This window comes from Mus caroli, chromosome 7 (genome assembly GCF_900094665.2).
Source record: "Mus caroli chromosome 7, CAROLI_EIJ_v1.1, whole genome shotgun sequence".
NCBI lineage: Eukaryota > Metazoa > Chordata > Mammalia > Rodentia > Muridae > Mus > Mus caroli.
This window is the reverse complement of record NC_034576.1, coordinates 133,204,954-133,221,547: the sequence shown is the minus strand read 5'-3', so window position 1 is coordinate 133,221,547 and position 16,594 is coordinate 133,204,954. Positions and strand designations below refer to the sequence as shown.

The following is a 16,594-nucleotide window of genomic DNA, read 5'->3' as shown; positions in this document are numbered from 1 at the left end:
TCTCTCTCTCTGTGTGTGTGTGTGTGTGTGTGTGTGTGTGTGTGTGTGTGTGTGTGTATGTAGTCAGAAGAAGATTAAGATTCTGCACCCAAGACACATCATCAGGAAAACAAATGGATTCATAGTGGCTGTAGAGAAATAAAAATCTTCAGTGCGCTATACTGGGGTCCAAGGCCATCACAGGTGATGAGCATCTGAGTTTAACAGAGGGTCCAGAGTGAGAACATTCAGGCTTCACTCAGTAATAAACCCCTTGATCCTAATTTCCCTCATCTCCAAAGGATCCTATGAATTCCTGAACAGGCAGCATGCCTGACCCATTGGCAAGGAGTTAACAGGATGTTCATGGGGTCTGTAGTTCATGATGCTTTGGAAACTACAGTATTAAGGCCATAGTCAGACTGATGGTGTTATCACTTCATGGGACTTGATGAAAATATTAAACCTATTTTGGCATGAGTCTCATCAGCTGGAAAGGAGACTAAAGAGGCTTCTCATACAGCTGTTGGGAAACTAAGATGAAAAAGAACTGAAAACATTTGACCTCATGGATGAAAAGTCATAAAGGTAATGCTATCTAACAGAATTAGGCAAAAGCAACAAATCTAGTTAGAAATTTCTGATAACCACAGTTGAAACAAAGAAAAGAAACAGGAAGAATTTATTTTTAATAGTCTTATATAACTTAACATATCTAAAGCATTATCATTTAAATATGCAATCAACATTCTTTCTATAGTACTCTTTTAAAATGTTTTGTGTGTATGCATGTGTGTGTGTGCATGTATGTGTGTATGTGTGTGTGTGTGTGTGTGTGTGTGTGTGTGTGTGTGATACACTCAAGTATGTATAACGAGGCTAGAAGAGGGCATCTGGTGTCCTGCTCTGTCACTCTCTACCTTATTCCGTTGTGACTGGATCTTCCACTGAACATGGGGTTAGAATAACAGACAGCAAGCCCCACAGATCCTTATATCTGTGCCCCTCCCTTCACCCCATACCTCTGGCATCATATAGGCATGTGTGACTGTATCTAGTTACTGATGAAGGTGCTGGGGTCTGAATTCAGCTCCTGATGTTTACTTAGACTATACTTTTACCCACTGTGCCATCTCCCCAGATCCTAAGTAACTTTTTAGAAAATAACTTCACTGAGGTAAAATTGATAGCTAAAAACCTGCACCTGATTTCAGTGTATGCAGACTGATAAATTTGGATCCAAAATGCATCTGTGGAAGGAATCATCACCATAATCAAGAGAATTAATCTATCTCCCACCTCCAAGTTTCCTCATGCCCCGAGTATGTGTGTAGCAAGAAATTTTAATGAGATCTGCTGCCTTCACAGATTGTAAGTGTACAACACTACGTTAACATCCTGTAGCTCTCTGGAACTCACTTATGTTGCTATAGAAGCTTCAAGCCTGCTGGTCATCAGTGTCCCATTTCCCCAAGTTTCCAAAGACCCAGTGTGTCTTGGTATACACCTCAGTCCTGCTAACTGTGATTCCTCCACTCGGGATCCACAGAAATTCTGCAGAAGGCTACTTTTCACCAGCCTTGCCATGTGAAGATGTATGCAGTTGTACTATTGAAATGCCAGTTGCCACAAATGATGAGAGAACATCAATTGTCATAGTGATAACTGAGTCTAGACTGTAATGGTGACTTCAGCCCACTATGACCAGGTAGAGGTGTTCCTGGAATTCACCAGCTTGGAGAAAATTACATATTCCTATTTCAGATCCCCTTTGACATTTGCCATGTGCCCTACTTTATTTTTAAGTTCCAAGCATGTGAAGTGACCCTTTGGTAATTTCTCTATATCTAGCACAGTTGCATCTGTTAATCTTATGCTTCTCATTTGAGAAACGAGAAGCCCTGAGTTCCAATGTTGTTGGCAGTAAAATTACAGACAGTCAAACATAAGGTAAAGCCGGCCAAGGTTGAGTCCAGACTACCTAAATCCCATTCCCCTCAAATCACATGACCTCGGGTGAAGCATTATTGGTAGCTGGTGGTTGTGAAACCTTTGCCCACCACTATAGGCAACTGAGAAACCACAGTAAATTCAGTGATGGTGGTGATGGGGTCCTACCTGATATAGAGGAACTCGGGGCAAGCTTAGAAGATGGCTGAGTGGAGATGGCAGCAGGCAAAACTGGAGTAAAAAAATTATTTAGCAATAAGTATTTATGATGATCCAAGGGCAGTGAGTATGCAGGGTTCCCTTCACACGGTATAGCTTCCCTTGGCTCTGAAGTGCCCACAAATTAGAGATAAAAATGCTAACCCACCTCTTGGCCACTGACTCACTGCCCCTCCTAGACCCAGTCAATGTTCCCTATGCTGTCTCTGCCAGCCTTGAAGTCCAAATGCAGGTAGTAGATGTTCTCCAGTGATGACTATATTCCCTCTAAGAACTAGTCTGATGGTACAGACCTTCAAGGTCTCTTATTTGCTTCTTATGCCTATTTTACTCAGTGTTTCATTTCTGGGGTTTTTGTTAGTATGTATTGTACTGTCTGTAGGCATCACACTATCTGTAGGTGCTGTACTTGTGTCTGTAGTTGTCACTCTATCTATAGGTGTCACTTTGCCTCTAGGTTTGTACTAGTGTGTAGGTGCAGCACTGTTTGGGGGTATCAAACTATCTGTTGTCACACTGTTGACTGTTATCAGAATCTAGACTCACCTGGAATATGGACTTGTGAGATGTTATTCACAATTGCAATAACCGAGATGGGAACACTGCCCACTGTGGGTAGCACCATTCCCTAGGCTAGGATCCTGAATTGCATCAGTGAAGAAAGGATGCTGAGCAGCAACATGCAGTCATCACTCTCTGCTTCCTGATTATTGATGTGATGTAACCGGCTGCTCCGAGATCCTGCCACCTTGATTTCCTCACCATAATGAACTACATTGTGAACTGTGAGCTCAAAAACCCTTTCTCCCTTAAATTGCTTCTGTCAGAGTATTGTATCATGACAACAACAACAACAAAAAAGAAACTGAGAAGCGTTTCTACCTTGATGAATTATACCTCAAAACTGTGACCCAAAAGAAATCGCTCCTCTTTACTGTGTTAGGCATTCAGCCACAGGATAAGAAACATTAACTCAGAAATGGCTCTTCCTTTTCAAGACCTTTAAGAATAAACATAGCCTTGATGACACCTTGCTGTTGGGTAAGTGAAACCCATTTTGGATTTAGGAACTCTAGAACTACAGGGCAAAAAATAAAACAAACAAACAGAAACCCTACATTTTTTCAGCCATCAAACTATGACAGTTTGTTATAGATGTCGTAGCAAATTTACACAATAGGCCAACACGTGAGGAAATGAGTCTTCCTCCAAAGAAAATTTAAAACATATCATTCACCAAAATTGATTTGTTTGTATGTTCCCAGAGCAACTGGTCAATTAATTAGAAAACTATATAATGGAAACATTTTCTTTTTTTTAATTAGATATTTTCTTTATTTACATTTCAAATGTTATTCCCTTTCCTGGTTTCCCCTCTGAAAACCCCCATCTCACCCCCGCCCCCCCTCACCAACTTACCTACTCCTGCATCCTAGCCCTGGCTTTTCCCTACAATGGGACGTAGAGCCTTCACAGGACCAAGGCCCTCTCCTCCCACTGATGACCGACTAGGCCATCCTCTACTATATATGAAGTGAGAGCCATGGGTCCCTCCATGTGTACCCTTTGGTTGGTGTTTTAGTCCCTGGGAGCTCTGGGGGTACTGGTTGGTTCATATTGTTGTTCCTCCTATGAGGCTGCAAACCCCTTCAGCTCCTTGGGTCCTTTCTCTAGCTCCTTCACTGGGAGCCTTGTGCTCAGTCCAATGGTTAGCTGAGAGCATCCACCTTTGTATTTGTCAGGCACTGGTGGATCCTCTCAGGAGACAGCTATATCAGGCTCCTGTCAGCAAGCTCTTGTTGGCATCCACAAAAATGTCAGGGTTTGGTGATTGTTTATGGGATGGATCCCCAGGTGAGGCAGTCTCTGGATGGTCATTCCTTCAGTCTCTGCTCCACACTTTGTCTCTGTAACTCCTTCCATGGGTATTTTGTTCCCCCTTCTAAGGAGGATGGAAACATTTTCTAATGGTTTCTAAAGTAAAATGAAGGTAATCTCTTTTTAGGCAGTTAGCGAATCTATGCAGTGACACCCTGGAGATCTTTTCCACACAAATTCAATATCCAGGGCAGGTTAAGGTGAATCTCTCAGGAACACAACTGACCATCATCTTCTCTCCTGAATTTATATGGGCAAACAGATCTTCCCAGAGGAACCGGCAACAACAAGGAGGATGATAATAAATCACCTACCTGATAATATGCTGGCTGGATTTCCATCACCTGGTGATACAAATAAATCAAGATATAGCTTATTAAACTCAGTTGACTGACTTTTATTTGCTGTATTTATTAGTCTAATGTGATTGGTCTGGAAAACAAAATAGGAAATCAATTCTTGGTGAGATGTAGGCTCTGGGGATTAGCAGAGTCCAAGAAATATTTGCTGAGTTGATTGCTTTGAAGGTTTTCTAGGGTAACGCCTTCCGTGGGGCTCTTTGGAATAACCGAGAGTAAGCCTGTCACCACGGGAACTCAGGGCCACTTGTCTGTCCTCCACGGTTATTCTCGACTAGGCACAAAGTAAGAGGATGGTGACATGTCCACAACTGAGATATATCCCCATCTCATGCTCTCCTCAGGGCTAGTGGACCCTCGGTGGACAACTCCATTCATCTTTTCTATACATGATTAGTTACTCCAAAGAATGCTACTATATTGTATCACATATCATAACATAATGTAATATGATAATTCAATTGTAGCAAATGATATATAATGTATCATAGTTATTGTATATGTCTGATTATTATATACTAATGTTGACTTATGATGTGGTTACATCCCGAAAAAGACCATGAGTCACAATATCTTGGGCTAAAATATCCTAAATGAAAAGCTTTATGGAGTGGTGTGTGCTTGTCACCCAGCTCTGGGGAAGCAAAGACAGGCAGATCTCTGAGGTTTGCTGGCCTGCTAGCCTAGCCTACTAGGGGAACTCCAAACCAATAAGAGTCCCTCTTTCAAAAACAAAGCAGATGATGCTCTGAGAAAGGACATTTAGGATTTTTCTTCTACATGCATGTGCCCAAACATACATGTCCACAGACACACACATACAAGTGTGTACCCACTCACGAGAACATGCACATCCGTGACAAATTCATTTAATATAAGTAATCTATCAAACTTCAAACTTTAGCAACATAGAACCCTGCAGACAGATACTGATCATCTTGTATGCCATCCAGGAAGAAAAATGACAATGTCATATGGTTGACTGGCTGCCCCAGTATAAGGAAAAATGATTTTATTGCTTTCTGGTGACCGAGGAAAGATAAATTTAAAATGCAAAGCACCAAAGCATATTTTCTGTTTAATGCATGCTACTTTTTTACAACCATGAAGTCAAGAACACATATCAAGGCAACATAAGTAGAGACCATCTGTATATAACTATACATATGTGTGTGGCTATAGATTTCAAATAGTTGGAAGTAAAACGTGTATGTGTATGTATACAGCAAAACCAGAAAATTAGAAATACAAGGAAATAAAAAGTAAAACCACAAAATGCCCAACTGGCCCTTAGCTAATTACTGGATTTGACTGTTTAATCTCCGAGCCTCTTGGCACTGGAAGGGTAATGAAAATCCTGCATAATAAGACTCTCTCTACTTGCTAAGTGGTGTGTGCTGAGAGGAGAAGGCTGCCCTTGGTCATTGGTCTGGGACGCCACATATTAGAATGCTGTGCATATACCTGTACTTTTTTCATTCCATTGGTATCTACAGAAGAGCTGTTGCTTGCCGTCCAGAACTGCTCTTGCCTCTCAGATAAAGAGAAGACAGCCTTTTTCACCAACAAGGAATTAAAGCAAAAATACAAAGACTGTCTCAGGTGGGAGGGAAACAGACGGATCTTATAGAATGTGACTGAGAGAAAGTATGTTTGCATTGTGTGTTCAAAGGAACTCTCTCTGTGGGAGTGGTACGTTATCTGAGACATGACGGGGAGGAGTCTGGAGAAATGGGAAGGGGGAAAAGGGTGTTTGGGACCGAAGGAGGAACTAGGGCAGGTCCTAGGTCAACACCACCTTGTCCATTAGGACCTGGACAAAGAGTAAAGGCAGATCTAATGCAGGATAAAGTGTTTCCTTAGTGATCAGAGACATAAATGGGAGCCTTTGAGTGATATACCTTTAACCTAATCCTAGCTCCCAGACAATCCTGAGTTCAGCTTGAGAGGCATATATGTATTCATTCTAAATTCCAGGCCAGCCTGACTGCATGACTTGCATAGTTAAACGTACATGTGCACGCACACATGCACAGAGAGAGAGAGAGAGAGAGAGAGAGAGAGAGAGAGAGAGAGAGACAGAGAGACAGAGACAGAGAAACAGAGACAGAGAGACAGAGGCAGAGAAACAGAGAGAGACAGAGAGAGAGAGAGAGAGAGAGAGAGAGAGAGAGAGAGAGAGAGACAGAGACAGAGAGAGAGAGAGAGACAGACAGAGAAACAGAGAGAGACAAAGTCAGGGAGGGGAGGGGAGGGGAGGGGAGGAGAGGAGCAATGGAGCAATGGGAGCAACCTTTGGGCAGTTTTGAGCTTGAAGGAGTGAACCAATTTAGTTTATGGTGGGATGGCAACAGGTAGGTGGCTGCTTAGAGCACTGTTGCCATCCAGGAAGAAAAATGACAAAACTCGGGAGGACGGCCATCTTGGGTCTGAGAGATGCTGAAGAGTTTAGCATATACTTTGAAAGTAGATACAGAATTTTCTGAGGTTATTAGTTAAGTAGACTGAAGAAGGGGAAAGAAGGAGGGTCTCCAATTCTTCGGGGGTGGCGGAGACACTAACTGCAGGGAGACTGAGACTGACTGCAGCATCAGCTCCACCAAAGCCGAGCTACACACAATCCCATTCAACCGACTTCCACAGCTCCCCTGCCTAGTTAGTGATGTCATTCAGGGAAATTGGATTAATTTTCTGAATCTGTTTTGTTACCAGTAAAATGAATATTTAAAAAGCACCAACTCGTAGGTAGGTTTCTTATGGAAATTAAATAAGTCATGCTAGGTCTTCATCCTTGTGCAGGAGGAATTTTTACCTACTGAACCATCACCCAGCTCCAGAACCTGATTTTTTTTTTCAGGAGGACTTTTATGTGGAATCAGACAGACTTGTGAGTTTGTGATTGCCTGAAGATGGTTTGACATCTTGCCTCCAGCTGTTTAGTCAATACCACGACAGCATCTGGCTTGTAAAACTTAAATGTTCCAAAAGGGGTTCTGGCCTCTGAACTTAAGACTCAAAAAAGAGATGACTCTACAAGTAAAGCCTCCCCCCAGAACTGTCACACACTTCAGTGCATTCATATTTGTCATTGTTCCAAGTCTATGACCTTCAACTCAGATGGACTACTGTGAAGCAGTTGTTTTTGTCTCCTCTTTAAGAAGAACATAAATGGCCTGTTACTGTCACTGCCGCAAATGAAAGACCTGACAGAGGGGTGACTAAGTATGGAGTCTACCACACAGTCTCCAAATTCAGCTCAGCAAGTGTTAAGGAGTCGGCATCAGATGAGGATGAGTAGAAGAGCTCTCCATGAAAACACTCCTACCTTGAGGCCTTGCTGCTGGCTCCTCACCATGTCCTGCAGGGAGAAGGGGTTGAGATTTCAGTGGCTGTTGGAATAAAGCGCTAATGGCAATCACATCAGATTCATTCCCTGGTTACTCAGAGGTTGTCTCTTTATGAGATGTCTTGAAACCCTTATGATGGAACCGTCCGTGGCTACCACTGTTTTCTGCATAAAATCTATTTCAACACCCAGTGTCTAAAAACCCTGAGCTCAAAGCCCTGAGCACTCAAATTACTCGTGCCTCTTTACATCTGGCATACCCAAGCAGCAGGGTCAACTTGGGGTTGCAGCTGTGGAGACAAAGGTGCCAGAGGCATCGGTGTAGGTGCAATCTTGATCACAAGATGTGCACTGTTGGGGACAGAGGTGGTCCTTACCTTCACAGATGACACTGGCATCTTCTCCAGGACCACAGTTATGTAGATGCCAGCCAGCATGAGGACACTGCCCTAAAAAACTCTCTGTCCCAGTACAGTCCATCTCATCCAGCAGAAACTCCCCTGGACCATCACCAAATCGTGCCTGGACTGGGGCTTCGAGGGCACGCCCGCAGTTGAGCTGTCGGCACACCACGTCGGCTTCACGTAGGTCCCACTGGTCATCGCAAACCCTGCCCCACTGGCCATGGTAGTAAACTTCTACGCGCCCGGAGCACCGTCCTGACCCATTCGTGAGCTGCAGCTGTGGCCAATCTTAAAAGTACAAAATACTGCTGGAGAGAGGCTACTCTACTTGGGTCTCCTAGGATCCTAAATATAACACCAAACACTCACATACACTACATCTGAGTAGATAGCACAGGGGATCCTGTCATTAGCAGGATGGACCTGGACCTTTTTGGCACAGAGATCAGAGTCTAGCAGCAAAGATGAATTCTGACTCATCCTGGCTGAGTGAGGATTTTCAGGAAGAGCTGTGAGATGTCTTTGGACATTCAATCCTTAAGGCAGGACCCACTGGCCATGCTACCACTTTGCTATAGTGAGTCATTTTAGTGTAGAATTAAATGGAGTTCTGCAAGCATGCCAAGTGCCAACAAGCAAAGGTGGCTATTGGTAACGGGTTGAGAGTGGGTAACAGGTGGTAGGGACAGTGATGTCTCTTCTAAATGACAAAGGACTCAAGGCTTGAAGAGGAGCAGGAAGGAGTTACTTGGACCAAGAGCACCTGGGAAGAGGGAAGAACTTCCTTCAACACAGTAAGCAAGACAAGACAATCAAAACAAAGTGGGGTGAGTACACAGGGATTCTCTGGTGAAGTTGTTCTATCCAGTAAGATTGATGTGGCTACAGATCTACCCACTAGTTAGAAATGTGATACCCGCCAACTCGCATCACACAAGGAGCTAGGAAACCTTAACTCACCACCAGGAAATGGTGTTAAGAGTTCAGCATCTAAGAGCAAAGTAAATAAAAAGATGTCATTACCACGCAAAGAGCCCCCATCCAAGTATGTGTGGCATCCCACAGAGCGGGCATGAGCTGGCACTGTGACTGTGTGTAGGCAGAGAGAGTGTTCAGTAGGAGGAGTGAAAAGTGATGTGTTCAGGCTGCTCAGAGTCATTTACATATCGGACAACGATGTGCACCAATTCACTGCCTTCCAGAAGGCAGCAGAGTCGGAGGCTTTTATAAAAGCACTCCTGTGGTATCGCAATGGAGGACATCAAGACACTCGGTTGTTAAGCACGTTATCCTGGGACTCCCCTTTCTGTCCTTGTCTCAAGTTAGGAGTCTCCTTAGGCAATCTGAGTTCAGTTGCATCTGTGAATTAAAATCTGCCAGGGTAGATGCATTTCTCCTCGAGAGTCCTCTGAAATATGTTTGGGCAACAGAACAAGGCAGTTTGGGGGTGAAATACTACCTACATGGTTAAAGCCTTTTCATTTTTCTTTCTTTTGCTGGGTCCTTCTGTTGAAATCCATTGTTTGCCTCCTGCCCGCCCCTGCCTCCCACATGGGCTATGGTAGTGAATGCAATCAAGTGACTGGGGGAGCTTGTGGGTGCTCTATTAAAGGGGTGCCAAGGTCTTTGCTCTTACCAACATCTCTTGAAGTTTCATTTTCTATGAGAATGTGTTCTGATTCTATGAGGAAGAGAAGGTAGAATGCAAAGTGAGTCGGTAGGGAGAGGGAAAAATCAGCTTGCTGTTGCACTGTGAGCTCAGTGGGAAGCTCAGCTGAGAACTGGTTACACAGGGCTAGTGCAGAAAGGCCAGTGCTATCTGGGAAGGGAAGCTCATCTGCCTTTGTTCAGTGTTTGTGGGGATGCGTACATGGTAGTGTGAATTGTGCTCACATCTTTCAGTGAGGGTTCGTTTGCCGAGCTGGAATGGCCACAGCTAAACAGGTGCAGTTTCTTAAGGGATTTATGCTAGCTTGTGCTAGCTATTTCAAATTCTATATAAAAAGGCAACTTTGGTCTCTCTTAGACTTGTAGAGAGAATGGGATTTCGGAGTCTCTGCTCAGGCCAGGCAACCCTGGGCTTGTGCCATTTGGGAAGTAAGGCTTCTGATCAGCTCATTGGCATTTGTTCTCTCACTGACAAGCCAACTGCTCATTTCTCCCAGTTAGCATCCTTTGTCTTTCTGCCTGTATCAGGAGATGTGGGCACTTCTGGAGTTGGAATGGGAGAAGGAAGAGTGGGTTCTGATGATGAAGGCGTTGCTTTAGAGAAACCAGAACAACTCAGCTGGGGTTCTCCCTATACTTGTGGATCTTGTCAGGTCGTGGAGTGTGTGTGTGTGTGTGTGTGTGTGTGTGTGTGTTCTGGGGAGGCCAAATAGATGATACGGATGAGACACCTAGCAGAGCAACAAAGACAACTGCGAATGCTTACACATTTTTCTAAGGTTCAGGGCATCTTCTCCAAACTGTGAGCATATTTGATGGTGAAAAGGGGCATTAGTTATGGATACCTCTGGTCCACATATGTGGTGGGTGACCTTGGTCAAGAAGGTATTCATCTAGACCTTGATTTGTCCTTTAATTTTGGTTTCTTTATTTTCAAAACAAGAAAAATGAAGCAAAGCCTCCTGAGTGGTATGGACGGAGAAGAAAATCAGTATTTGCAAAGAGCCACTTAAGCAGATAGGATTTAGGCTTTGAGGCGGTCTCTCAGGCAAAACCAGTCAGAGACCTGTTACTCCTGGCCTCAGAATACAAGGCATGCTATGATTCAAATTCTAATTCATAGCCACCAAAATAGCATATTTACAAAAAATTACAGGACAAACTTAATCAACTTTAATCAATAGGAAAGACAATCAGATAAAATTGTTGGGAAGTGCCAGCCCAGGCTCACACTTGGACAAGGAGTTGCAGACAATTTCCGATAGCTTTGAAAGTAATTATTAATCAACTATTAATGCATTATTAATTCATAACTAGTTACTGAAGTCTAATCCCCACCTTCATATGCTTGATTCTAAACCTTCTGCACTATTGCCATCTTGTACTGGGACATTCTTTGAAAGAGAGGGCTATCCTGTGCATTGTAGAAGGCTTAACTATGTCCCTGGATGCTACCACACCAGGGGCATCACCCAGTGTGCCGATCAAAATTTCCAAATGATTCCTAGGGCACAAAGTCTTCTCTAGCTGAGAACAACCACAGAAAGATATACTTGAGAAGGGCTTTAAAATCCCACAAAGCAAGGTTTATGCTTGTGCTAATTTGCTAACTAGGCTGTTCTCAGTACCCCTCCCACACCTCCAAGGGGACCTGATCCCAGCATGTGCAGCCTCAGAGAGCAGCAAGCCATCCAGGCTGCCCAATGTGAATTCTGCTCCCAGAGTAGCTTCAAGGGCTCACAGGAAGTGCTTTCAAAAGCATGTAGCACGGTTCAACCTTAAAGCAAGCTTTAGAATGAGGAACTAAGGCTATCTTTCTCCTGAAGGCTAGAGAGAAGCCTTAGGAATGGCGGTTTCATGGACCAGGGCTTCTCTAAGCTCCCTTCAGGGCGAAGGCCCTGACCAGGACAGGGTTCATGACATCTGCAGTCACCAAGAATGACCTGCCGCTTTTGATAGGAGTGGGCATATGCAAAAGACCATTGGCCCATCCCGTGGAGCCAGAGACATGGTCACTACTAAACTGACCAAGCCTTCTGCAGAAATTGCTTGTTAGGAGACTATTTAACTCCTGACCAGTGGATGTCGCCTCAGTCCCTGCTTCCTGGGAGGTTGAATCTCCTGAAATATGAGCAGAGGAGACCTGGGACGGGGTCTCTGGCTCACCAGTTAGCAGCTGGTGAACAAGGATCGGGCCTTTCTTCTCTCTTTTACCCAACTCTGCATCGTGCTCTGTCACCCACAGTTGGTTTGCCAGGGACAGATCTACTCTATCTCCAAAAGCTTCATGGCTCCCCAAAGCAGACTGTGTTCTTGTCAGCCTGGCTCTCGGGTTATAAGGCAGGGTAGTGGGTCGCAATGATTACCGTCACAATGATCACTCTTGTTTAATTAGAGAAAAGTTAAAAGATATGCAAGGCCCCAACAAGCGCAGATAGATGAATGTGGGGAGAGGACTAGTAGAGGATTACCCAGGGGTGCCTTCCTGTAATCCCTCAGGGCCCACAATTTGAAGGGCTATCCTTTGGTGCTCTACTGTCTCTGTCCTGAAATTTGCTCTCCCACTGGGATGTATGAAAATCCAGAACCCTGCAGCTGGCCTGAGTGTTTTCATTCCCAGGCTGTTCTCCAGTGTTACTGCTGGCCATCTACGTGGATGCAGTTAGACTGGAGTAGAATAAAAGGCTCACATCCAGCTGCTTCCCAAACCCCATGAAGGAGAGGCTCCACACCACACAAGTGTCATTCGGAAGGTGCCCAGGACCACTAGCAGACAGGCCTTTTGATCCCACATGACAGTATGTTACAAATGTTTCCTTTGGGTCGGGGGAAAAGGGATAATGATTGGATAACATAAAAAAAAAAAAAATCAACTCTTGGAAAAGATGGAAAATAATTTACCGGAGCAGATGACACCAATGTCTTCCTCGTGCCCACAGTTGTGGACGAACCAGCCAGCGTGGGAACACTGCCCCAGGGAGACCTCGGTCCCAGAACACTGCACGTCATCCAGAAGAATGAAGCCAGAGCCCGGGCCAAAGTAAGCCTCTCCCAGGGTGGACACGGCATCACCGCAGCTCAGCTGCTGGCACACGACCTGTGCTTCCTTCTTGTCCCACAGATCGTCGCACACTGTGCCCCACACACCTTCAAAATACACTTCCACTCGGCCAGAACACCTGCTAGAACCTTCCACGAGCTGCACAGGAAGCCAGTCTTTGGGAGAAAGGTTCCCCACCCCCACCTGAGTGTTGGTAAACAGAGTCACTTCCCCACCAGCTTCCCGGAAGTCCCGCCCGTGTTCCCAGTGCTTGGTTGAACCCTTTACAGTGGTTCTCAGTTTTCCTAATGCCGTGACCCTTTAATACAGTTCCTCATTTTGTGGTGACCCGAAACCATAAAATTATTTCGTTGCTACCTCACAACTGTAATTGTACTACTGTTATAAATCATAATGTAAATATTTGATATGCAGGATATATGATGTGTGACCCCTGTGGAGATCGTGACTCACTAGTTGAGAACTGCTGCTTTACATCTTTACAAGGGACACTGTCCCATTATACCAGGGAGGAAAGGGTGACAGTAGCAACAGCTTCCTGGTGTCAGAGCATTTGCTAATGAGGGCCAGAATGGAACCCATTAGGTCTCCCTAAACAAGTTTAGGTCCTGCTGGGATAGGAAAGCCACAGGGCTTTGCTTTGTCCGTTTCAGTCCCTTTCCATTCTTTGCCCCAACCGCCACCCACTCCAGCAAGGAAATCTTCATCTAAGAAGACAGAAACTGTCCAAACTGGCTGCTTGGACTCCTGGGTCATTCACCAAGGCAAACGCTTGGTGAGTGCATGTGGAGTGCCTTCTGCACCGGACAGTGCTGCCCTCTGCTGGCACCCGGCACTCCCAGTTTTATCTTCCTGCACTTAGCCAGGTAGCAGCCTACTGGCTCACCCAGGGTTCTCAGGGGCAGCAAGCTTTGCTAGGACAGTGGATAGAAAACAACCAAAGGTGGGGCTTGGCTGGGTCAGCCACTAGCTATGCAGTCAGTGTATGTGGGGCCACTCGGATTCTGTTTTCCTCGTCTGCAAAAGAAAACAGTGCGCACCTTAAAGGGTGGTCGTGAGCCCAATGCAGGTGTGGTACCGGGCACAGGGGAATACTCAGGAAAAATTGTTACTATCTCCATTGTGTGAGCCAGTAGTTACATAGATGAGGTTTGCTAGATATTTCCCAAACTGCTGAGGGAAAGCTCTGGCATGGGAGGGAGAGGGGGCGGAAGGTCTCTTGGTAGCTTTCCTCTTTCCAGTCACCAGAGCGCAGGATTTCAAAGTGTGGCCCTTGGATAGGACCTGTTCCCATCTCTGAGAAAGCTTGTTAAATATGGAGGTTCCGGGGTGCACCCATGTCTAAGGGTAAGACCCAAGACTGTGTATAGTCTACAAGTTCTTGAGTGGCTGCCTTGTGCTCCACCGTTTAAGAACACTCTTCATGATTTATGCCGAGAACCAAGAAGGCAGAGAAGGTTCTGACAGTATCTCTGTCTTGGGCACAAAGAATACTGGGGTGTGTTTATGGCTGAGGATAGAGACTCATCCTACTGAGTGTGGACTGTCTATCCCTGGGGGCTTTGGTGTCTTCCCATCTCAATGTCCCTTCCCTTCTCCCCCCAACCCCTCTACTGCAGGCCATAGGCATTGTCTGGCTAGGACTTACCTTCTTGCTGCTCCTCAGACAAGCCTTGGATGGAGCTTCTCCTAGGCCGTTCCTTCCCCAGCCTTGCTCCGGACCCGCTGATGTCCCTCCTGTAACAAGCTGAGATACACCGGCCATGTCAGAGCCTTGCATGAGACCCAGGTCTCATGGAAACCTCTTGGGTTTTGCTACAAACCCACCAATCCCCAGCCCAGCAGAGCAAGGTGTGGGGATCTGAATTCGCAGCTACCCAGAGCAGGGTGCCAATGGGAACAGATCAGGTGCCCTGGAACCCATTTTCTTTAAGCTTCTGATTTGGAGTATACTTGGTTTAAAAATTCTTCTTGCTGTCATTTCTGAGTTAATTTCAGTTATTTTGACAATGGGTCAGCCAGTATTCTTTGTTATGATTCTCTAGTGGTCTGTAGTGGATGCTGTATTTTCTTTAAGGAAGTGACAGTTCATACATAAATTCTACTCTGCTCTTAGTTAATTCCATGTTCTTGGACTGCTTTTTAAAACATTTTTTTCTTTCTTAAAAAATCTATTTTTATTGAATTTTCATTATCCTTTTTCATTTGGAAGGATCTTTATGGTCATTTTTCCTAATTTTAATTTTTTAAAATTTCTACTCTCTCTCTCTCTCTCTCTCTCTCTCTCTCTCTCTCTTTCTTTCTTTCTTTCTTTCTTTCTTTTGTATGATGATGTCATTCTATATGGCCAAGGCTGGCCTTATGCAGACCAACCAGACTGACTTGAATTCACAAAATCTGCCTGCCTCTGGGATTAAAGGTCTGGCCCTGGTTTTTGTCTTTTTCTTTTTTTTTCATATAAAGTTTTGTTATTTTACTTTCAAAAAAAAAGATAATCATTATTGCCATTTACACTGCATTCTTAGAATTCTTTTCTTTTCTTGGGTATTTTCTTTATTTACATTTCAAATGTTATCACCTTTCCCAGGTTCCCCTCTGGAAACCCCCTCTCCCATTCCTCCTCCCCCTGCTTCTATGAGGATGCTCCCCCATCCACCCACCCACTCCTGCATTCCCCTGCATTGGGGCATCAAGCTTTCCCAGGACCAAGGGCCTCTCCTCCCATTGATGCCCAACAAGACCATCCTCTCCTACATATACAGCTGGAGTCATGTGTACTCCTTTGTTGATGGTTTAGTCCCTGAGAGTTCTGGAGGGTCCAGTTGGTTAATATTGATGTTCTTCCTATGGGGTTGCAAACCCCTTCAGCTCCTTCAGTCCTTTCTCTAACTCCTCCATTGGGGACCCCTGCTCTAAGCCCAATGGTTGGCTGCAAACATCTGCCTCTGTTATTTGCCAGACTCTGGCAGAGCCTCTCAGGAGACAGCTATATCAGGCTCCTGTCAGATTTGGGTAACAAAAAGATATTTGGCTTCTACTCAGAATAAGTATGGCAGGGTTATTGTTTTCGCTGTTGTTGTTTTGTTTTGTTTTAAACTACTTCATGGCTCCTCCTAGACAAAAGCAATAACTTTTCTCTAACATCATTAATTGCAAGCCAAGGCTGTCCCCCACAGCAATCCCCCTGGTGAACCCATCTGTCACTCAGCCCATATCTCTACTGTAGCCATTGGAAGGTGACTCTGCTCAGTAGACAACCAAGAATTCAGTCCTAGGGTGCAGTTGGATCATGGTACTTTTACAATAGCCTAATTCATTGCCAGCTGTCTGTTAGGCGTGCCGCTGTGCTTTCACATTGATAATGCTCTGGAACTTATCAAGTGACCCAGTCATTTTGCCCTCTTCACAGATGAATAACCAGATGAGGTAGTATACAGCCCACTGAGCAGAGGTACGAGTTTAGCAGCAAGAAGAGACTGCAGAGATCTCTAAGGCTCCTGGGAGTCCAGAGTCGGGACTGCTGCCCTTTATTCAATGCTCATGGTGTGCCCCCTTGAGTCTAAGCACCGTCTATTCCCTATTCTGAGCTGACTTAGAGAGACTCTATCATCATTTCCATTACCATTTCACAGATAAGAAACTTAGGACACACAGAGCCAAGAAACTTCCCCAGACCCACAGCTGACAGGAGGCATCCCCAGACCCACAGCTGGCAGGAGGCATCCCCAGA

The 16,594-nt window shown here is 44.9% G+C and overlaps 1 protein-coding gene across 1 annotated transcript in view; it reads right to left on the bottom strand.

The window, feature by feature from the left end:
- LOC110298270 (putative DMBT1-like protein) overlaps window positions 1-16,594 on the bottom strand; it is a 242,950-nt gene that overhangs the window by 221,268 nt on the left and 5,088 nt on the right. Inside the window, exons 2-5 of the mRNA XM_029480049.1 lie at window positions 14,513-14,611; window positions 7,711-7,743; window positions 4,341-4,370; window positions 2,098-2,160 (exon numbers count right to left, since the gene is read on the bottom strand). Of these exons, the coding sequence (XP_029335909.1) occupies window positions 2,098-2,160; window positions 4,341-4,370; window positions 7,711-7,743; window positions 14,513-14,611 (225 nt within the window). The remainder of the gene's footprint in view (window positions 1-2,097; window positions 2,161-4,340; window positions 4,371-7,710; window positions 7,744-14,512; window positions 14,612-16,594) is intronic.